General features: G+C 35.5%; 1 protein-coding gene across 1 annotated transcript; it reads right to left on the reverse strand.

Annotated features, from left to right (window-relative positions):
- Window positions 1–649: 649 nt before the first annotated feature.
- GEN1 (GEN1 Holliday junction 5' flap endonuclease) lies at window positions 650–23,478 on the reverse strand (the record flags this gene model as incomplete). Its single annotated transcript, XM_080683914.1, has 13 exons — window positions 650–1,959; window positions 2,477–2,617; window positions 6,502–6,563; window positions 8,458–8,588; window positions 9,459–9,539; window positions 9,632–9,668; window positions 9,957–10,107; window positions 12,147–12,241; window positions 15,010–15,083; window positions 17,537–17,647; window positions 18,966–19,142; window positions 22,440–22,626; window positions 23,318–23,478. 13 exons carry the CDS (start codon window positions 23,476–23,478, stop codon window positions 650–652), a joined length of 2,718 nt encoding a protein of 905 aa, XP_080540040.1.
- Between the last annotated feature and the right edge of the window lie 1,622 nt (window positions 23,479–25,100).

The following is a 25,100-nucleotide window of genomic DNA, read 5'->3' on the forward strand; positions in this document are numbered from 1 at the left end:
TCAAATCTTTTTTTCCATTTGGCATACCTGTTAACTTCTGGGGATATATAGAGTAGCTTTCCTTAGTTTATTCAGCATTACAACCATGATTTTTACTATATATAGATCATCTTCCTCCTTTCCCATTTTTCCCTCAGGAAAGAGAATAAAGTTACCAAAGCGAAAGAGTATACTAAAAGTATCTTCACATGGAGAGAAATATAACTCTCAAAAAAGGCACAATAGAAGACATTGAGAGATTATAAGCAATTATAAAGAATTATCTTCTTGGGAACAAGCTGAAATATAAACACTATAATGTTTGTGTAAGAAATGAGTATAAATGAGCAAAAAGATGAAGCCTTTACTCTGCCTAGTACTATATTTACACTTTAAAGCTATGACTAAAGAATAGTCAATAAAGATATAAAATATGGCAAGAGTAAGTTTTAAAAATATACATTAGCTACAGTTTTGACCACAAAGATTATCTTTTAAAATGAAAGTTTTAGATAACTTTTTAAAATTATAATTTTGATTAAAATGGCAAAAGTATCTCCTGACATATAAACTCATTACATTTTTCTGCCAAACATTAATTAGACACCTTCCTTCTGCCTCTGCTAATGCTGATACCAGAATATTAACTAACACTTATACATTTTTAATTTCAAGTGTTTTGGAACCTCAGTTTTAATCTCTGACATAAAGGAAGAGGACTATCCAAATAAGTACCAGAGTCATCTTTTTCCTTATGACACTGTAGGAAACTCAGAGAACCTTTGGCTGCATCTGGGAAATAGTTTTCTTCATTTACAGCTGTTTTAGAAGTCTGGACATACTGTTCTGTTTCTTTAATATGTATCTTAGGGTCACTCAATTTGTTGGCATCATTTTTCTTGAATTGGGCTGGTTTGTGCTTCTGAAAACTCTGCTTCGTTTTCTCAGTTGCATTCATAGCTTTCCCAAACACTGGGGCACTTTCTTCATCAGAGGCATATCTGTCAAAGCAAACACTTTTCTTCGTTACAAATTTCTGAGTGGTTTGCAAGTCAACATTTCTACTGTGATCTAACGAAGTATTTGGTGGCTTGACTCTAGCATCAGAGGTCTTTACTATCATGTTTTTGACAGAATAGGGTATAGAAATATTCCCTTTATAGTTTTCTTGAAACAGCTGGTCTCCTTTCAGAACTTCAGAGTTCCTAGATTCCTTTTGCAAATAAATTCCTAGATCCTTTGAAAGATGTGATGGACAATCAGAACTACTGTTAGCCTTACAAAATTCTTTTACTGGGCGTACCGATAAAGTTTTCAGGTCTGGTTGTACATTACCCAGAGGATGTAATGATTTTATAAGTATTCGTTCCTTTAAAGGCAGATCCTGACGATGTAAGTCAGTAATGCCAGAAAATAGGTGCTCTTCAGGATTAGTCTTTTGAAAATCCCAACTCAACACTTTATTTGTGTTTGTGGTGCACCATTCTGAGTCACATGACAATTGTCCTGGGATATGTTTAAAGCTATGAGGGATGGCTGCTTCAAGTCCTGATTTTAAATCATGAGAGCAAGTATTCCTTGGAACAGCTGGAGAATTACTAAAAGAAGTTCCCTCCCAATCAATGCTGCTCAAGTGTAGATCAGCAACCGCCGACACATTATGGGATGAGATACTTGGTTGACTAGATTCTGAAATTAGAGATTTACTGACAGCTGTAATTTGCTGTGTAGCCAAAGGTTTTGAAGAAGAGATTAACTGTTCTTGAGTATTCAAACAGAGAGCATCTTCAGATAAAAGCAAGCTGTTCAGTGACGCAGAAATAGATTCCTGGGGTAATGCAGAATCAGGGAAAATTTCCAAATTTAACTTGGAATTCTGTTTAGAAGAGATTTCACATGTGGGTTTTAAAGTTATGAGTGACTGAAAACTCATCTCATCTGTTTGTGGCAAATTATTTTCTTTAGGCTTAGTTTTCATGCCTGAAAAGAAAAAAATAATACAATATAATTAAAACCTGTTTTATTTAACTTAACTTGAGTAAACAAATAAACTAAACAGTTCAGATTGAAAACTATATAAGCAATTTTTGCATTTTTATCCCAGTGCATTCCTGGAAACTGTGGTGTAAGCAATTATAACAAAATAATTAATGACAACATATTATAAAATATTTTCTTCCAGAAACAATGTTTGATTGAATTCTCTTCCTTAGTTTTGCTGGGAAATAAAGAAAATGTATTTGTAATCCAAAATATATTACATAAACTACTTGCTCAATAAGTAGTGGTGCAATTACTATTATTAACACTTGGTTAAGTTATCAGACACATATGAGAATGGTTTACTCTTGGCTTTTCAGCTTTAAAAGAAAATATATCAAGACAAAGAAGCAAGTTCTTATTTAGAACTTTCAGCAAAATTTAGACATTATAGACTCGTATAGAACAGACAGCTCCTCTACAACAGCTGTGTGTGGCTATCAAATGAGATACTTACTTTTCTTTTTCTTCTCTTTAATTTCTAACTTTTGTTTGTGGTAAACAGCAACAATCTCTGGAAAAGCTGCTTCAAATAATGGTTCTTCTTCTATTGTTTGTAGAACTAATTCTCCATGTTTATCTTCTATAGCATAATGTTCTAAAAGATTAAAAATGCAGCAAAACAGCCTTAATTAGATATGAAAAATTCAATTTTCCAGGTAACAAAGTTTACTAGGTGAACTAAGTCATCCGCAAATGGATGATTTATTGCAAATATTGCTTTATAACATCTCTATTCTAATAATCTGCTGATGCTAGTATAGAACTGATTTTCTTCTGCCTAACAAGAGCTGGAAGGAGATTGATTACCTTATTTATTTTTTTACATTCTTTATTGTTTAAAGTATTACATATGTCTCCTTTTTCCCCCATTGATCTCTCCCCAGCCATTCCCACCCCCCAGCACATGCCCTCACCCCCTACTGTCTGTGTCTATGGATTATGTTTATATGCATGCATACAAGTCCTTTGGTTGCTCTCTTACCTCCTCAAACCCCCCCCCCCCCATCCCCTGCCGCCTTCTCTTTGAGGTTGGACAGTCTGGTCGATGCTTCTATGTCTCTGGATCTATTTTTGTTCATCAGTTTATGTTGTTCATTATATTCCACAAATAAGTGAGATTGTGTGCTATTTATCTTTCTCTTACTGGCTTATTTCGCTTAGCATAATGCTCTTCAGGTCCATCCATGCTGTTGAAAATGGTAAGAACTCCTTCTTTTTTTATAGCAGCTAGTATCCCACTGCGTAGATGTACTCATCTGCTGTTGGGCACTTAGGCTGTTTCCGAATCTTAGCTATTGTAAATTGTGCTGCTATGAACACAGGGGTGCATATATCCTTTCTGATTGGTGTTTCTAGTTTCTTGGGATATATTCCTAGAAGTGGGATCACTGGGTCAAATGGGAGTTCCATTTTTTATTTTTTGAGGAAACTCCATATTGTTCTCCACAGTGGCTACACCAGTCTGCGTTCTCACCAGCAGTGCACGAGGGTTCCTTTTTCTCTGCATCCTCTCCAGCACTTGTTTGTTGATTTGTTGATGACTGCCATTATGACAGGTGTGAGATGGTACTTCATTGTTGTTTTGATTTGCATCTCAGATGCTTAGTGACTTTGAGCATGTTTTCATATGTCTCTTGGCCTTCTGTATGTCCAACTTTTGAAAAGTGTCTATTTAAGTCATTTGCCCATTTTTTTATTAGATTGTTTATCTTCCTTTTGCTAAGTTGTATGAGTTCCCTATAAATTTTGGAGATTAAACCTTGGAGATAACACTGGCAAATATGTTTGCCCATGCAGTGGGCTTTCTTGTTGTTTTGTTGATTGTTTCTTTTGCTGTGCAGAAGCTTTTTATTTTGATGTAGTCCCATTTGTTTATTTTCTCCTTAGTTTTCATTGTCCTAGGAGCTGTATCGGTAAAGATATTACTACGACTTATTTCTGATATTTTGCTGCCTATGGATTCTTCTAAGATTTTTATGGTTTCCCGTCTTAAGTCCTTTATCCATTTTGAGTTTATTTTTGTATATGGTGTAAGTTGGTGGTCTAGTTTCATATTTTTGCATGTATCTGTCCAATTTTCCCAGCACCATTTATTGACGAGACTGTCTTGACTCCATTGTCAAATATTAATTGCCTCCTTTGTCAAATATTGAGCATAATGGCTTGGATCGATTTCTGGGTACTCTATTCTGTTCCATTGGTCTATAGGTCTATTCTTGTGTCAATACCAGGCAGTTTTGAGAACAGTGGCTTTGTAATATAAGCTTGATATCTGGTATTGTGATCCCTCCAACTTTGTTCTTCTAGAACAGCCGTGGGCAAACTATGGCCCGCAGGCCGGATCCGGCTGTTCTATTTCTCTTGCTCTCCGGCTGTTCTATTTCCCCTCCGCTCCTTTACTTTGAATTTATATTAGTTCACACAAACACTCCATCCATGCTTTTGTTCCGGCCCTCCGGTCCAGTTTAAGAACCCATTGTGGCCCTCGAGTCAAAAAGTTTGCCCACCCTTGTAAGGAGATTACTTTTAAATTAGAACTTTAAATTCTCTTGTTTCAGAGGCAGAAGGAGCAGCTTAGAGGATAAAAGCCTTTGTTTAGGTAAGGTTAAATCGTTTTAGTTTAGTATAATAAGTGTTTAAAATCCAGATAAAGAATGGGAATAGACAGTTGACTAAAACTTCAATAATAACTTACTTTAGTGGTGTCTAATGAAAAGAACAGGATTGAAAGGGTCATCAAAAATATTACCATAGCCCCTTTATCCTGGGGGTTATAAACTGAGATCTCCAGTGGATACCTAAAACCACCAATAGTATTGAACCCCATACATACTATTTTTTTTCCTATACATATATACTTATGGTAAAGCTTAATTTATAAATAGGCACAGTAAGAGATTAACAACAACAATAATAAAATAGAATGATCATAACAATATACTATAATTAAAGTTATCTGAATGTGGTCTCTCTCAAAATATCTTATTGTAGTGTACTCACTTGTCAACTCAAGGAAGCACTCTAAAGCTTCTCTTTGGTATGTCCAAATGCATCACTGCTCTTGTGCTTTGGGGCCATTCTTAAGTAAAATAAAGGTTATTTGAACACAATCATTGCAATACTGTGACAGTCAATCTGATGACTGAGATGGCTACTAAGTGACTAATGGGTGGGCTGCATATACAGCCTGGATATGCTAGACAAAGGGATGTTTCATATCCCAGGCAGGACAGAGCAGGAAATCACAAGAATTTGTCAGAAAGACACATAATTTAAAACTTACGAATTATTTATTTCTGGAATTTCCCAGTTAATATTTTTGAACTGTGAATGACTGCTGGTAACTAAAACCATGTTAAGTGTAACCCCTGATAAGAGGTTTATATTGTACTACTTTCCAGAGGTTATCAATCTCTTGAAGATATACCCAGGCTTAGTGATAAATGAAAATGAGAGGGTTTATATGTAAATTCACAGTAAGATATATAAGTAACAGTCTAGATTTTTGCATTTACCATGCATGAGGGAAAAAAGCGCAAGAGAAGCCAAACTCTAATGAAAATATTAGTTGATCAGTATAATAAAGTAGAAATAATAGAAATCGGTGAATTTAAGGTGCTTCTCAGTTAAACTAGCTTGGGGTACATTTTCCCCTTAAAGGACAGCTCCCACAAAGATAAGTGAAAGTGGGCATCCAGTCCTCAGTTCTAGACAGGTCTGCACGGCCAAACTGGGTTAATGCCACTTTCCTTCCTGAAAATAGACTAAGGTTTGTAGGACTGCTTCCAAACAGTTTTCAAAATTCTTCAGCTTTCTATCTTCTTATTGCTTAAAACGGTTTATCTAATTCTTTATTAATTTCATTCTTCAAGTTACCTACAACTTAAACCTTCGTTGATAAATCTACTCTCTCACTCATTCACCCATAATCACACAATATAATCTCAATGCCAAACAGAAATGAAACTGGGATTATTTTCCATTTAAATAATCTGTGCTTTTCTTGCCTTTGGTTTTGGTGCTAATTCAGAGTTTACTGTATTTCTATCTTTAGCAAAAGTAAGAGTAAGACAACTAAAAATTCCCATGAAAACTAAAGAGAAAATGAGAAGAGTACCCCACGTGCTGCTTAGCAACCTTGATTTCTTTAGAAGCAGCTACACAGTGACATCCAATGAGCAGATCATTTGTAGCAGTATTTTCTAGAAAAATACCAATCCCAACTACTTCCATATTATTTTTTAAACATTAAGTACAAAAGAAATGCCAATTTAAGACATTGAAATAAAATTATTTGAAGTTTATAATCTTTACTATTAGTCAAAGCCTATTAAATAGTACAGGGAAACTATGAAATTAATCCCGGGTACATTATTTCTTCTCTATTTTTTACATACATACATATATTTTACATGTGCACAATATTTGCTAAACATATATGGTTTAATGTTATAAAAGATGCTTAAACTGAATACATACCAGGCTTTTCCCACTCTATTTCAAAGCAATGAACTCCATTTCTGATCCGGTTTTTAACAATTCTGAAAAACAAATTCATCTAATGAAGTCCAACTGCATGAGTTACTTGGAAGTTTTCAATTTAGATACTGAATAATTCAATAGCCATTGATTCTTTTTTTTTTTTTTAAACATATTTTATTGATATTTTACAGAGAGGAAGGGAGAGGGATAGAGAGCTAGAAACACCGATGAGAGAGAAACATCGATCAGCTGTCTCCTGCACACTCCCTACTGGGGATGTGCCCGCAACCAAGGTACATGCCCTTGACTGGAATCGAACCTGGGACCCTTGAGTCCGCAGGCTGACGCTCTATCCACTGAACCAAACCAGTTAGGGCAATAGCCATTGATTCTTATTCTATTTTTATAATACTAAAAATATTGTAAGGAATTACCACATTGTTATTCAACTAATTTATACAAAAGATTTTATTGTTAGGGGGATAGGGCTTATAATTATTAGAGCCTATGAGTAGATTGTTCCTTTTATTATTATTCAGTGTACCACTTTTCCAGTCATTTTTGTTTTAAAATCTATTCTGTTCTGTTAATTTTGCTATATTATCACTTTGGTAAATATCTGCCTGGTAAATCTTTTAAGTCTCTTTATTTTCTAACTTAGTGTATATTCTGTACATGTCCTATAAGAATATGGCTGAATTTTCTTTACTCATCGAATATAATGTCTTTTAATAGATGAGATTAATCTACTTGCATTTATTGTGATTACTCACATAGTGGAACTCATTCCTATTTCTTATTTTGTGTTTTCTATTATCAAGCTTTTTCTTCACTACTTCCCTCTTCCTCCTTATTATACTCTTTGGCTTGGTAATTTTGTGTGTGCTTTTGTTTGAAAATCCTCACCCGAGGATATGTTTATTGATTTTAGAGAGAGAAGAAGGGGGAAAGAGAGAGGGAGAAACATCGATGTGAGAAATATCAATTGGTTACCTCCTGTATGTGTGCCCTGATCAGAATCGAACCCATAACATTTTGGTGTAGGGGACGGTGCTTCAACCAACTGAACCACCAGGCCAGGGCTTGGGTTGATAGTTTTATTTTATGAATTGGTTTGGAAGATACTAAATGTTTTAGTATATCTAATGTTTTAGTGGTTACCCTTATATGTCTACACATACACTTTGGAAGTTTATGATCATATTTTAACCATCAAGCATTATGCAGATATTTATATATATTTTCCAGTCAGTTTATTAACTTAGCTATGTTTTATTAATTTTGTGCTGCCCACTATTTCTTGTTATCTACATTTTCCCTCTGGGTTCAGTTTTCTTCTTGCTGAATGAAGTACATCCTTTAATAGTGCTTTTAATGAGGACCTGTGAATAGTAAAACTCTTAGTCTTCGTATGTCTGAAAATGCCTTACCAATCAGTGAATAATATTTTAATAATGTTTAGGCTGCCAATTATTTTTACTCAAAGTTTTGAAATATTATTCTGTCATCTCCTGACATCTATTACTATTATGAAAGATGTGTGCTATCTCATTGTCTTTTCTTTTTTGTTTATCTTTTTTCTTTGATACTTTCCTGCAAACTTTTTATTTTGAAAGTTTCAAACCTTTAGAAAACTTGCAAGAATAATACAAAGATCACTCATATACCCTTCACTGAGGTCCCTCTATTCACTTTACATTTTTGATCCTTTTTTGGTCACTGAAATAGTTATCTGGCTCTATCTTTTTATAGTATTGATTTCCTTTAATCTATTATAACTACATGTTCGAAGCAGAAAAGTATGTCAGAGCATGAAGTTATTATGTTATCTTGGCTGTAAACCCTGACTAAGCTTTTATTATTCCGGGAGACCTTTCCTCTATCTTCATAAAAATATTAAGAAGAAAATTTTAGATCCTAAGATATTCAAATGCAAACACACACAATTCATACCGAATTGGCTGTAGTTGATTAGAGTGTCTTCTACCAAGTTTTCTTTCTATCATGTCATAGTGGGTCAAAAGTACCAACAATTTCTCACATGCATAGTGATTGGGCCACTCCATTTTTTCAAGAGTAAATCTCTGTAAATATAATAAAAATAAAATAAGGTTTTATCTCTTGGAGACAAAAAGCACTCAGATGTTATTTTTTCCTTCAGAATGAACATTAAAGTAGTATCACTGACAGAACAATGAGCCTCCTAAGGAGCCAACAGTACATAGTAATTGTGAGGGTTCTCCATTTGTATGTCAGCATGGTATTTCCTAGATGTTGGGTAAGTTACTTAACTTCTCTCAGCCTCAGGTAAAATATAACCCAGCTCACAGATTATGAAGATTAAGTGACATTATATGTAATATGTTTTTTAAAAAAGCAAATTTTAAATGTTCAATAAATGTTGGTTACCATTATTTCTGTTGTTGATAGGAATAAGCAAGAAGTACTTATAATTTACTGAGCCACTGTTTCCCTAGCCACTCTATTAGGGGTTAATATAAATAATCTCATTTAATCCTCGTAGTGACTTTGTAAGATAACATTATTTCTTTTTTGAGGATAACACACATCCAGTGTCACAAAGTGAGTGATAGACTATCCAAATTTAAATTTATGTAACAGATTACAAATCACAATGTCCACGCAAATTATACTACCTGTCCTAACAGTATACTTGATCCTGACATTCTTTGGTTATCAGCTCCTCTCTCTCAATATACCGCTGAATACAATATATCTGTACAAGGTATTGAAGGTGTTTTCTAACAAACAGCATAATTATAATTTGCCTTATGGTCTGCAAAGTACGGTTACTATGTAGCAAATAAATGAAGACTGGAAATAAATGCTGGAAAAAGCATGGGTGTCAATAGTAGACCATTCAAAGTGATTATCCCTTCTATCTGTCTTCCTAGTATTCAACTTCATACTGTAAAGAATTTATTTTTAGATACCTGAAACAATAATAGATCCGGTCTTTGATACCTGATTGCCTTTACCAATTTATCCTTGTTCAAAAGGAATTCTTGAATAACCTAACAAGAGAAAAGAAAATAGAAATTGAGACTTCAAACTTTAAAAAAAGAAAACTTCTGAAATAAACACACTTGAATTATTAGTTAATTACCTCATGGAATGGGAATCCCTCACAACGGCAAGCTTTTCTGAAAATAGATTATATACATGTTATTAATATAATCAGATTAAAACCATCTCATCTTATCTCTCATTTAATGAAAAATGTCCTTGTATAGTATCTCCGTCATCAAGTTTCACTTTGAATAACTATTATATTATCATCTCCTGAAATGGCCTGTATTTTTAGCAGCTTCAAGAAAAGGATTTTGTGAAATGTTCATTCAGACATGGGGGAAGGCTATATGGAAATACGTCAACCACAGGTGTGTAAAATAGGTCATGCCAGGAAGGAATGAGTTAAAAACAAAACTTACTTCTTAATGTTGTTCTCTACTGTAACCAGTTGCCTATCCTGCTCAGTTTGGTGCCACTCGCAGGGACAACAGTATTCATAATCATGTGGTTCACAATATCGATCAGTTTGACATAATTTGCATCCATTATGTTCATGATCCTTAGGTGAACCTTTAGGGAGATATTAAGAAAGTATGATTTTCACTGCTTTTTAGAATTATCTTCTATTATACTTTTTTTCTTGCCCTTACCCAAATTTTCAAAAATGAATACTGCCTAACACAGTGCCTGGCTTATGAAAGGGTTTCAATACATTTAGGTTGAAGAGAATAATGCACACTATAGTAATTTTTAAGGTGAAGTAGATCCTAAGTTATTACTATCACATGACACTTTGTTTCTGTAAATTCCATTATCTGAAAGTTTTAATTTGTAACTTGAAATTATACATTCATAATAATCAACAATGGAAAAGTTTGTGGTTAATTTGGTAGATAAATTCAAGAAAAGTAGGCTATAATTAGTAGTATTAAAAAAGATTACTTACTTTATAGAATAATTTATAAAATGGTTTCCTTAATTAAAATATTAAAAGAATACAGCAATTAATTACCTCTTTTAGTGTCTAGCTCTAAGTTACCCGTATAACTATTTTTAAATTATGCTTGGAACATGAACAAATTATGACTGTGACAAAGGTGTGGGACCCTAGTTCCCTTTAAAAGGAAAGCATGACCATCTTCAACATTGTTTTGAGAATACAGAAGAGCATACATAACTGATATGACCTAAAATGATCATTTATAAGTTATCAAGAAAATATAGAATGGAATCTTATCCATAAAAAATTTTTTCTTCCATGATTTCAGCTATAATGTAATAATGTTAATGAAAACATAGTAAGACAAATAGATAAATGCCATGGCTAGTGTGAGTTGGTTGGTTGGAGTGTCATCCTTTGCACTGAAGGGGGATTGATCCTCAAGTCATGGTGGGTATGCGAGGCAACTGATTGATGTTCTTCTCTCTCACATCGAGAAAGACTCTCTCTTTCTGTCTCTCCCTCTTCCCCTCTCTAAAATCAATGGAAATATATCCTCAGGTGAGAATTAAAAAAAAAAAAAAAAAGACAAATACATAAAGCAGAATTTCTTTTAAAAGATGAGCTAACATGATCTCAATCTCTCCTGAAAGTGGAAGACCTTTCTAATCTACTACGTAACAGTGACATCTTTTTTTTTTTTTAACCAAAACTAATAAAGAGAAACCAAGCTATTTTCAAAAATAATGAACAAGTTTTAGAAACCAGTTTCCAGGCACTATCTTTACACAATCAAAATGCACTATAGGACAATTAAGAACCATTTAAATATAGAAGTGTAAATCACTGTTAAAGAAACAAATAGGTTCAATTCCTTTTCCCCAATACTATTAGTGTATTTTTTCCCTTAAAATAGATTTCTATATTAAAAACATAATTTTAAGATCTAAGTAATTTGGAATCATAGCTTAAAACCGTACTTGTTCTATATTTATCATTTATATCACTTTATTTCATTCAAATAACATTTACTGAGTGCCTATTAAGTATATACTAGTGGCCTGCACCCTCTCCAATCGGGGACTCCTTGGAGGATGTCACTGTGGGATCGGGCCTAAACTGGCAGTCGGACATCCCTCTCACAATCTGGGACTTCTGGCTCCTAAGTGCTCACCTGCCTGACTGCCTGATTGCCCCTAACCCCTTCTGCCTGCCTTCCTGATCGCCCGTAACCTCTCTGCCTGCGTGCCTGATCACCCCTAACTGCCTCTGCCTGATCGCCCCCAACTGCCCTCCCCTGCTGGCCCTATCACCCCCAACTGCCCCCATCTGCTGGCCCGATTGCCCCCAACTGCCCTCCCCTGCCAGCCTGATCACCCCCAACTGCCCTCCCTGCCAGCTTGACCCCCTAACTGCCCTCCCCTGCCTGCCTGATTGCCCCTAACCGCCTCTGCCTCGTCCCCGCCACCATGGCTTTGTCCAGAAGGACGTCCGGAAGGTCTGCCGGTCTAATTAGCATTTCTCTTTTATTAGTAAAGATGACAACTCCTGACTCTGAGGATTCCCAATCTAGCAGAAAGATAATATAAAATGTAGCTATAAGAACAGGGGTGAAAATGTGGGTATCTGACACTAATACTCCAAGATATCATTCCCTATGTCTGCTTACCTGGATGGGAACACACAGAGCAATGAGCCAGTTTTTGAATAACTAGTGGTTGTTGATTAGAGTTACAAGATTTTTCTTCACTCCACTGAATAAACCTTTAAAAGAAAATGGTTTTAAAAAGAAAAAACAAACAAACAAAAAAACCCCAAGGTCACCAAAGTGCTATGTTCTCAAATATCAGGTTATTCTGTTCCCTTCCAACCTACCAACTTATTTTCCCTTTGGTGGTAAAGTTACTGTCCAAATTAGGAAAACCCTCAATCAACGTACCTCAATTTTTAGATGTGTCCCCAAGAACAGAAGAATTCCAACAGGGGAGGAGAAAGAGTGTCAGAGCAGGGGAGAGGGAGAGAGAGAAAGAATGTGCATGTGTGTGTATATTGATATATTCATTCAGCCTTTATTTTTAAAAAAGAATCTTTACTTAAGCATACATGTAGGGAGAATGATTCATATATGTTTGTTTTTTATATCTTTTCTAAGTGCCAGAGTATAAAACAAAGAGAATCATGTACATGAACACTTCTGTATATCAAAATAAGGGTCAAGGGCAAAGTATAACACTAAATAAAACATGAAGTTTCTGGGTAAGAACTGTTTAAAAAAATCCCGATAATTTGAAATTGTCATTTTCTTATTATCCTATCCAAACAGCATAAAAATTACTTGTTTAATGAAAGATTTTAAGAAAATGTATATTACTGTTAAAATGTCTACTAAATAATAGTTAATTTTAAAAAATATATATTTTTATTGATTTCAGAGAGGAAGGGAGAGGAAGAGAGAGATACAAACATCAATGATGAGAGGGAATCATGGATTGGCTGCCTCCTGCACCCTCCCCCTCCACTGGGGATTGAGCTTGAACCCGCAACCCAGGCATGTGCCCTTGACTGCAACTGAACCTGGGACCCTTCAGTCCACAGGCCAACGCCCTACCCACTGAGCAACACCGGCTAGGGCATAATAGTTAATTTTTCACTAAAAGTTTCATGTCAACTTAAAACCACCAAGAGGATAAACATCATCATAAAACATAAGTTCTGAATTGTTCCTCTACTTACAGAAGTTAAAGTTCTAATAAAAAACTAAATTATCTCTTTAGTTTACTGTCTAGTAACTGGCACTAAGAGTTACTATTTAGCTTTTGGAACTTCTAATTCATATACTACAAAGACCAAGTACACGCTTGCTAAAAATTAGCGTTAATTGATGCTGGCTGCTAGATAAATAATAGAGATTCAAATGTTAAAAATAAACAGGGGGAAAGTCAGTCTAAGCTAATCAAAATTAAAACATAATTATAACAAAAAATGTAATTTCATTCCTTTCAAATGTTAACACCAACATTTAATAAAATGTTGCCAAAAGTACAAATTAGCTGAAATGACGTGTAGCTGGACAAGGACCATATTTGCTTGTTTTCCGTCTTTGTATTAGTTTTCACAATTCCCAAATAATTCCTTAACTCACCTCTATGCCAAAGAATACCTTTTTTTCCTGCTTTGGCACAGTAATCACTGATCTCAATAATGAATTTATTGAAGGCTTAGATCTATCAATAGCTTTTCAGCTGAAAGAGAAGTATTGTAGGAAAAAGCACAGTAATTTGAAATTGTTTTCATCATCATTCCTTCTTGATTTCTACAACTTGTGTTTTCTTTCATGCACTCACCATCTCAAACCTAATTGGAGGCCACGACTGCTTTAAGTCTCCAGTATTCTCATTCTTTCCTTTATTCACTCTATTTTATCAACCTTAATATTAATTTTTATAAACCACTGCTTTCATCAAGTAAATCTAGTTCACATGCTTTCAAAACTAAGTAGCATAGTTTGTAAATTTCAATATATTCTTTATCTTAACTGGTTCAAACCCTTAAGTTGTACAGTCTAAATTGATTTGAATACATATATTCTTATATGTATGGTTATAGAACAAAGGAAGTCAAGTAAAAGTTTTGATCAAGTGTTACTTATTAAATATTTGCAACAGGTTAGGCATTTCATTTACAAAAATAAATTCAATATCAAAGTATTTTATATTAAAATAATTTTAAGGATAAAATTAAAATATTTTTAAGGATAAAACTATTTTAATGTTACATTATCTTTACTTGGTAGTAAAATAGTCTAAAATAGCCCATAGCAGATGCCCATGGTTATAAATAAATGCATTTGACATCTACTTGTGTTTACAGTGAGCTAGCAATATTGAAAAAAATATATAGTATGGCTTTGGGTATACAGGGGTGGGTTTACAGTTGTATGTGAAACACAGAGTTTATTCTTGCATTATTATTTATTAACTATTGTATTATTTTCCATATGAACTGTAAACCTACTTTTGCCAACCCTTTCTTTGGAAAATTTCAGAATAAAAATAAGTGATTTCAAATGAAAATATAAATCAGTTAAAAAATACAAAACCTTTTTTTGGAAAGCATAATACTTATTGTAATCCTATATAATAAAAGGCTAATATGCAGTCCACCTAACGGCAGAACGACTGTTCACTATGACGTGCACTAATCACCAGGGGGCAGACGCTCAACGAATGGAGCTGCCCCATGGTGGTCAGTGCGCTCCCACAGGGGTAGCGCCGCTCAGCCAGAAGCCAGGCTCATGGCTGGCAAGCGCAGTGGCAGTGGCGGGAGCCTCTCCTGCCTCCATGGCAGCGCTAAGGACCCCTTGGTGGAAATCCCCCGAGGGGTCCCGGACTACAAGAGGGCACAGGCTGGGCTTAGGGACCCCCCCACACACCCTCGTTGCACGAATGTTGTGCACCAGGCCTCTAGAATTCACTATAAAATTCAACAAGAATAAAAGTCTGATGTCACAAGAAAACTTAATTTTTAGTTACCTCTGAAGTAAACTTTGCCCTTTCAAAATCTGTATAAGTTTTAATGCTTGCTCTTTTCCAACTCCAGGGACGCCCTTTCAGAAATGGGGGAAAGAAATTCAAATGTTAATCATTAGAAAATGAATTAAGTCCATTCAAAAGAAGATCATGCAGCTGAAAGAAAGTGGTAACTACGTGATGATAGGAAAAGATGTGTAATATACATTGCTGTGTGTAAGATGAAAACCACAAGTAGCCTATGGAGTGACCTAGATTTGTAAGTTAAGTAACAATTATATTGTTAATCTATTCAAAGGAAGAAAGTCAGAGGATTATATGCCAAACCACTGATAGTGTTTGTTTTAGGGGAAGGAAGAACAGAATTTTAGAGGGCGTTCGCTTTCTTTGTTAATTATTTGGGGTAATACTTATATTTGAGCTAACTTTATGTTAAATTTATAATCGGGAAAAAGCATGCATTTAATGATATGAAATTTAATATTTAAAGACCCAGATGTCAAGAAAACAAAAAAGAGTTCCGAGTTAAGAAAATTAAAACAAGCTCCAACCCAGTAAGCATAAATTCACATGATAATTTCTGGTTTAAGTTGAGGCTTCCAGTTCCTCTAAAAGTTTATGAATATGTCTTTATAAGCAAGGTTGCTAGTTAGCCAATATGCACTGGAATAGATATACCAGTCTTACAATACGCCTCAAGCATCCTGAGTGCCTGCTGGCAAACCCTCTAACCTGAATACCCTTCCCAACCCACCAGGATCCTGCTACTAAAATGGTAGCACATGGCACAACAGACGGAAACCACAAGCCTATGTCCTCAGCATACCAGTTGCCAAATATTTTGTGTATCACCCTTCTTGTATCAGCACTTAGCTACATCTTAAATTTTAGAAGGCAAATCGACCAAATGGCAGAACAGTCGCTATAACATGCACTGACCACCAGGGGGCAGACGCTCAACGCAGGAGCTGTCCCCTGGTGGTCAGTGCACTCCCGCTGCTCAGCCAGAAGCCAGGCTCACGACTGGTGAGCACAGCGCTAAGGACCCCTCGGGGGATGTCCAACTGCCAGCAGGGAGTGGGCCTAAGCCAGCAGGTGGACATCCCCCAAGGGGTCCCGGGCTGCGAGAGGGCGCAGGGCAGGTTAAGGGACCCCCCCTCCCAGTGCACAAATGTCGTGCTCCGGGCCTCTAGTCCTTCTATATTATAAAAGGCCAATATGCAAATCGACCAAACAGCAGAACAACTGGTCGCTATGATGCGTACTGACCACACAGGAGCTGAACCCTGGTGGTCAGCGTGCTCAGCCAGAAGCCCTGAGCTGGGCTCACCACTGGTGAGTGCAGCAGCAATGGCGGGAGGGACCCCTCTAGTATTAGTATATAGTCTTAACAATCTTTAAGTTTAAGAACAATATAAATAGATGGCAGTTTGGTTACGAAGGATACAAATGTTCAAAATAGCTAAGGCTAATGCATAATGTAACACCACTGTAGATAAAGCTGGTTTCTTACATTCAACACTGGGCTGCTTCTAGTCTTTAAGATTTAATAATTACATATGGGAAATAGAAATTTTCTATTTCAGAATTACAATTATAATAAAATAATTATTTTTTGTGTTATTTAAAAGTCTCATTCCTCCTTCCTCCTTTACTTATTAGTTAAAAAAAAAAAGTTGATTTCACCATCTGGTCACTGATGACATAAATTAGAAATTAGAGTTAATAATTTGACTTCCCTGCTATTTTTCCTCTCTCCTAAGCTCTAGCTAAAAAAAATTGTATGTCCTCCTTCTCTAAATGTCTCTTGGGGACAGCGTATACAGTATAGTATATGAGGGATTCAGTAAGAAGAGATGATCAGTAGGGACATAATAATGGGACTACATAATAAGAGCTTTAATACAAGTAATTTTATATTTTTAAATATAGTATTTAAGAATGGGGTTATCCTCATAATTCTTAATCAATCACTTAATACACCTATTTGTTACAGAGCACTATACTGGTATTGTGCATGTTAAGATATAAATAAAAGGTTTTCTGAACAAAATTGAATGTGGCACAAAAGGATGATTGGCTTATCCCAATAATCATGTAGCCTAGCAACAATAATAACAACACCAAGTGTGTGCACCGCTGGAAAGCTAAAGACTGGAAACCAAAAAATAGATAAAAGAGTGATAGAAACTAGCATTAGCATGACACAAGAAAAGAATAATTCCTTTATTTCTTTAAAAGGGTAGTTGAAACTTGAATGTGAATTCTTAATCTAGAGCAATGGTTTATGAGATTCAAACTGTGATAATAATTATTATTCTATTCTCATTTAGAAGCTTCAGTGTCACAATGAACCAGCTTTTTAATGCCACTTGAAATGCTGATTATCTTAGTTATTGAATATTTTATTATGCCTAAAATTATAATCTAAATTAGGTTCTTAATCATATAACAATACTGTATTCATATTTATGCAAATCGTAAGGAATAAAAAAAAAACCCACACTGTGAGTAGTGATTTTTAGTGTACCTTTGGAAGATAATCACAGCCAAGCAGTATTGCCAGTCCAACCAGAGCATCTCTATCCAAACCTAGTTTACTCTTGACAGATGACATTGTATAACAGTCAACATGTGGGTCCTAAAAGAAAGCACAAATTTGTTTAATCTTCAAAATGTAAATGTTTATACATTAAACAGCATTACAAAAATGTGTCAAAGGTGTCTCTAAATATTTAATTATTCCCAAATGTTTAAAAAGGAAAATTATCCTAATAACCAGAATCTTCGTAGAATCTAACACTTTAATATCTGGAAATAAAGTCATAGTTTCAAAAATAGCTAAACATTTCTGTCTTCATTTTTTCCTTCTTTATTGCTTTCTGTATACAAAAGTAGATTTTCATCTTACAAAATTAAACACTTTAAAAATGTATATTACTGAAAAAAAACATTCCCTGTATTTGCAATTTCTAAAGTTAACATTATTAACAGTGTGGTACATATTCTTCCAAAATACCTTTTCTTTTACACACATACACAAATATTTGTTACTAAGCATATTTTAAGTAAAAACAGGATTATATAAAATAAATATTTTGCAACATTTCTTACCCACTAATATATCTATGTATCTTTAATGTTAATACTAAATACCATTTTAATAACTGCTTACTCTTACATTATATCAATTCTAGGGCAGTGTTTCTCATTGGGGATACTATAAGCATTTTCAGAGAGATAACAGAATTGTCTGGCAAGAGACTTAGCTTTTCTGGCTCCAATCCATCGAACGTCTATAGCAGGGGTGGGCAAACTTTTTGACTCGAGGGCCACAGTGGGTTCTTAAACTGGACCGGAGGGCCGGAACAAAAGCATGGATGGAGTGTTTGTGTGAACTAATATAAATTCAAAGTAAAGGAGCGGAGGGGAGAGCAAGAAAACCGGATAGAACAGCCGGATCAGGCCTGCGGGCTGTAGTTTGCCCACGGCTGGTCTATAGTCTCCCTTTTCCAACCTTGAATAGTTATAACCAAAATGTCCCCTAGTAGTATCTCCCTAGCTGAGAACCATGACTATATTTAACTGTTCCCTATCAATAGGCATTTGGGTTGCTTATCAAATTTTTGTAATTACTGACAATGCTGGAAATAGTATCCTTGCATACCTCTCCATGCATATTTGGAGGTGTTTTTGAGGATAAATTATTAAAAGTAGAAATTCTGGGTAAAAGCAATAAATTTCATATGCAATCTTATAATATACTTTTAAAACTAATTTAGAATTAAAGTATGTGAAAGAAGTTAAACCCTTGAGAGAGAAATCTACATTTCAAAGAGAATGAACTATGTGGCAATGATATTTAATAATAGTAATAAGCATTTTTCCCATTTAATCAGTAATCTCTTTAAAAATTTAGTTTGCAAAACAAATGCTGACAAAGAGAAAGAAAAAACTACCTTGGTATTCATAGTGAAATTCCTATAAACAGTCTGGGCCCCATAAAGGAAAGCATCCCCATCATTGGTGAGGCAGCCGTCCACATAACCATTGGCATCGAGATAAGCGCACATGGCTTCCGCTTCCCCAGCAGCTTGGACCCAGGGAATTCCTAAGCATTCCAGCAATTCAAGACACTGAAAAGAAAAAGCAGATGCAAGAAATCTAAGAACATTGTTATTGCTAATTTTTTTCACTTACTTTTCTATATTACAAACTAGAGGCCCGATGCATGAAAATCGTGCAAGGGGCTTGGCCCCCGCAGCCATGGCTTGCCTCGGCCCTTGCAGCCCCGGCTTTGTCCGGAAGGTCATCCGGAAGGACGCTCATTCGGCTGTCTGGTCTAATTAGCATATTACATTTTTATTATAGATATTAACAGTGCTATATAGGTGTCTTACAAATTATGATACTTGCTTAATAGTATCTCAAGATTCTGGAAATATCTTTTAAATGATTAATCACATTAATATTTACGTCTGTAAAATTACAAAAATTCTCATGTGATGTTGTCAATGTAATATGAGGTGATTATGCAATTTGGCTTGAGACTTTAAAGTTCTCTTTTCCTCATATCATCTCTCCCCTATAATGAAACAAATGGTGGGAAACCTCAGAGAGGTCAGCTATTGATGTGTTCCTAGGAAGTCAAATGTCTGTGCAGAATGTTCCTATCAGTTTGCTGATGCATAAATAATCCTGAATTTTCTTTGGATTATGAACTTAACCCAACTGAGCAGCATATAGTGTAGTCTTATATCCCAGTGTATTCTTTCTTGTCATGTATAATCCTCAAACTCTATCACTGAGGAATACTGGGTTAGGTGAAGTAACAAGGGCACAGTAGTTTGGAGAGAGTGACAGAGTAAATATCATCTCTTTTGCTTTAACCGGTCAATTGCTTACATGCCATATTACATAAGAAAATCCTCTGCCAGATGTTGCCCAACGTGGACAAGGTCCAAAAAGACAAAGTACTATGTTGACAAAAAGGGTACTTTTCAGAAGACAAGTTTTGTTACAGGTATTGTTTTACGGCAACACTATAGTTGCTTCGACCTTCCTCTAGATAAGAAATATCCTTTCATAATAAACAAGAGTTTGAAATTTATTTTAGATTCCAGTGCCATTTGTCATTTTAGCTGTTCAAAAACGGGCAGAGAATTTGTGATGAGGCTGGTTGTAAATTTCCCTACCCTAAGTCCCTGTCACATGAGGGTGGATGTGGTGTTGGAAGACTAATTTGTGCCTTTCATGCTTATAACTGACAGTTGGCAGTGCAGTAGGAGGAAGTAGGGCCTAGTAACTGAGGGTACAGAGATATGAAAATAATGGGCAGCTAACACTGAGCAAAATGTCTAAGAACACCCCAATTACTGTAATCCTATACAATAAAGAGGTAATATGCAAATTGACCACCACTCCAACACACAAGATGGACGCCCCCATGTGGACACAAGATGGCTACCACAAGATGGCCTGCAGGGGAGGGCAGTTGGGGGGAACCAGGCCTGCAGGGGAGGGCAGTTGTGGGGGGACCAGGCCTGCAGGGGAGGGCAGTTGGGGGAGGGAACCAGGCCTGCAGGGGAGGACAGTTAGGGGCGACCAGGCCGGCAGGGTAGGGCAGTTAGGGGCAATCAGGCCAGCAGGGGAGCAGTCAGGCATCGATCAGGCTGGCAGGGGAGTGGTTAGGGGGTGATCAGGCTGGCAGGCAGAAGCGGTTAGGGGCAATCAGGCAGGCAAGTGGTTGGGAGCCAGCAGTCCTGGATTGTGAGAGGGATGTCCTACCGGGATCGGGCCTAAACGGGCAGTCGGACATCCCTGGAGGGGTTCCAGATTGGAGAGGGTGCAGGCTGGGTGAGGGACACCCCCCCCACACACCACTGTGCACGAATTTCATGCACTGGGCCTCTAGTGAAGAAATAAGAATGGAGCAATTTTCTCAAAAAAAAAAAAAAAAAAAAAAAGAGAGAGATGGACATCTTTTTGCTTTATTCTGGGCGTTTAATGCTCTAAGTATGTGTACCATGGTTATTTCCAGTAACTGTTTATAGAAGAAATAATTAGAATCCAGTACATATATTTTCTTCAACTATTGACAGTCATTAAGGTCGAATAGCCACTCATTAAAAACTATTTTTTTAAAAATTACCTAAGAATAAAAAACAGAATTTCAGAAGAAAATGATTATTAACTTATGCAATACCTTTTAAAGAAATAAAAATTTTAACCAAAATTGAAAAGAAAAAACAGGGATATGAATTAAAAGCAAATATGATGAAAAGTTTATATCTTTAATACGGAAAAAAACTTGAATAACAACAACAAAAAATTAAAACTTCAAGAGGTAAGTGGGGCAAAGATGATTATCCACAGAGGGACTAAAACTAGGTTAAATGTTTAACCTCACCATTAAAAGACCAATACATATTAAATATGTATTTATATGTATTACATAAAGAAAGGAATATCTTTGATTTTGAATACTAAATAATACAAAGATAAATCACCTATCATTCTGTGTTCTTGCGGATGCACTGAAATTGCTTATCTCATATCTATACTGGTGGAAAGTAATTGGTAGTAGCTATAAAATCATTGGTCTATCCATCTCACTTTGGGTAATTTTATCTTAAAAATCCCAAATCACAAGAAAAAAACTACGTACACAAAAAATGTGCATCATAATTTCATATATAATGGAAGAGCTGAAAAATAAACAATATATACAATCCTGGGTAATGATTTCATAGCCTCATAAATGTTGCACAACCATTATAACAACAGGGAAATATGGATATGACATATTAAGTGAAAAGTCCAAGATAGAAATTATTTATGCACTATTATGGCGAGTTTTAAAAATATATACATTTGAAAAAAGACAAAATGATAGCAGTTTCCTATTGTTTTCATAATTTATTTTATGGATAATTTTTTAGCTTTTATAAAAATATATAACATTTTATAAGTAATATGTAAATACATTAAAATATAATAACTACTTCTAAAAATGACAAAGCCCTAAGAAAGTCAAATATGTATGTTCAATGCATGAACTATCATCAATTCTGAATGAGTGAAGTATGAATTAATGGATCTCTGTTCTGGGAATTCTTTAAGTGGTAAAGATGTCATAAAAGGTAACATGTATCAAGTCTCTACTATGTACTAGTTGATTAGATATTAGATATTTGGAGATTTTCTCTAATTTTCAGCACGTCCCTGCAAAGTATTACTATCCTCATTGACAGAATAGGAAATTTTTATTTTAAATAAGTTAAAAACTTGCAGAACACCTTAGAGTTTCAAGATGCGAGAGCCAGGCCTTGAACTTAGGTCAGTTTCACTCCAAAATATAAACTCTTCTCTACCCACACTGGCCTTCTATATACAATACAATAAGAATTATTAAATCAGATCCAAATGCTCACCTCTCTTAACACTGATTTAAAATGTGATCTCCCTGTTTTCTGAGACCATGTTTTTCCAGAAGGCCCATACCGAATTTGATTCCTCTTGTTTATGACATCAGCTTTCAGCTTTGGGGGTTCCCCTTCCATAACAAATACCAGTTTTACATCCATTAGTGTTAAATGTGAGATACGAAAAAATAAGTTCCTGAAATATAAAAATTAGTCATATATTAATCCTCATATATTGATAGCAAAAGTCAACATAGCAGCATGCCATTAATGGCAAGAACATTAGACTACTACCTAAAAGGTTATATGCAATAACACTTTATTTATTTTCACGGGACTGAGAAACCACTGAATGTTTTTTTTATTTGTTTTTTGAATGTTTTTAAGCAAGGGAGATTTATGATTATTTTAATTGCTATATGGAAAATGGTCTGGAGGAGGGGGTGGAGGAGAAGGAGGAGAAGGAGGGGGAAGAGGGGGAGGCTAAGAACTGAGGGAGGGAAACCAGTGAAGAAGTCATTCAGCAGTATAGATGAGAGATGATGTTGGCATACACTGAAGTGCTGCCTCTGGACATCAGTAACGTTTATGAACAAACACAGAAGTTTCTTTTGGAAGTAGAACTGAGTGACTGGACATTAGGCCAGGTAAAACAGGGAGAGAATGGATCCCAAATTTCTGGCTTACAGTCATGGCAACAGCCAAGTAGATATGCTAAATAGGCAACTAAGTATGTGAGTCTGGAGTTCAGAAGGTAAGAGGTACAAATTTGAGTCATCAATATAGAGATGGCAGATTTAGACACATTAATATCTTTTAAAATCTCAAAACGAAGACATCAACTATTTATGCAATCATACATTTATATTCTAAGAACTTTACTGTACCTGAGGTGGGGCTTCGTGACAGTTCCAATCATTTTTTTGACTGTCTGTGCTTCACATACCCAGAGGCTCAGATCAACTGCAATGGTTTTCCCACCAAGACTACTCAAGTGGATGTGTTGCTTAACAGGCTCCAAAATTTGCCACAAGTCACTCACTCCCATTCTGTTTATTATCGGCTGTTATTAGAAACACACTTTTCAAAAATTGTTATTAAACACAGAAGCTTAGAACAGGAATTCAAGCAATATATTATGTGCTACATAAGGATAATTCATAAATAGAGGATTCTACTTATTTCTTTCACTAGTCAGCTTTTTGGAATCAACCGAGAATACCTAAGCCATTAAAATGGTGGTAAATGGCCCTAACCAGTTTAGCTCAGTGGCTAGAGCGTCGGCCTGTGGACTCAAGAGTCCCAGGTTCGATGCCGGTCAAGGGCATGTACCTTGGTTGCAGGCACATCCCCAGTGGGAGGTGTGCAGGAGGCAGCTGATTGATGTTTCTCTCTCATCGATGTTTCTAACTATCCCTCTCCCTTACCCTCTGTAAAAAATCAGTAGTTAAAAAAATAAAAAAATAAAAATGGTGGTAAATGACACACTGGCTACAAAATGCTGACGCAACGAGTGGATTATAAGTAATTTACATGTCACCAAATCTGGGGTTCTTTACAATATTTAAATATAGTTATTTTTAAATTTAATATAATTCAAATATTACTGGTCGCCTTTGTCCTTCCTCATTCTTTCCTCTTCTTTTCTATGTCCTCTTTAGCAGCAGCTGAGAATAACATTTTTCACATGGTTACCTTAACATTGTATGAAATTTAGAAAATAAAAAATTACCCCCCCAAAAATAATGGTGATAATTGGCTTTGTTTCAGCTAATAACAAGAACAAATGCAAGACAAGTAGAAAAACAGAGGTGCTGTAAATCATATTTATCTTACTGAAAACTCATTCCTTGATTTTCACACCAGCCTCTATCATGATCAGGAAAAACAAAAATCATAAGCAAGGAACCATGCAAACAAAGCAAATAAACCAAAGGGGAAAAAAAAAAGAGGTTAATGAAGGAAACATTGAAGACAGAAAATGGGAACTCGAGGAATATGGAATTATCTCTTCAAAGAGCGTTGACGGCTTTTTTAATTACAAGGTCTCACGTGTTCATTGTGGAAAAATAAAAATAAAAATCTTTAAAAAACAAATTTTTAAATCACCCATAGTTACACGATCCAAATAAAACTATTGTTAAACTCTTTTTTTGTCTATGACATTTGAAAAACAAAATTGGCGCCGAAACCGGTTTGGCTCAGTGGATGGAGCGTCGGCTTGCGGACTGAAGGGTCCCGGGTTCGATTCCGGTCAAGGGCATGTACCTTGGTTGCGGGCACATCCCCAGTAGGAGGTGTGCAGGAGGCAGCTGATCGATGTTTCTCTCTCATCGATGTTTCTAGCTCTCTATCCCTCTCCCTTCCTCTCTGTAAAATATCAATAAAATATATTAAAAAAAAAAAAGAAAAACAAAATTGGCTTAAATTCTGCTATTGTAATAACCTCTTTGGTATTTTCTATAGGCCAGTTTTTCCTTATGAAACATCTATATCTGTTTTTCTTATCCTTTGTTCTTATTTGATAAAAATATAATGCAGCATTTGAAATGATTCAGTCTGACTATACATACATAAATATAATCCAGATTATCATCCTCTCAAAACGAACTTCATTCCAAAAACACAAGGTTGGCTACCCCCCAAAAAAATATTAAGTCAAAAAGCTAT

The sequence above is a fragment of the Plecotus auritus genome (genome assembly GCF_963455305.1).
Source record: "Plecotus auritus genome assembly, chromosome: 8".
In the NCBI taxonomy this organism is placed as follows: Eukaryota; Metazoa; Chordata; class Mammalia; order Chiroptera; family Vespertilionidae; genus Plecotus; species Plecotus auritus.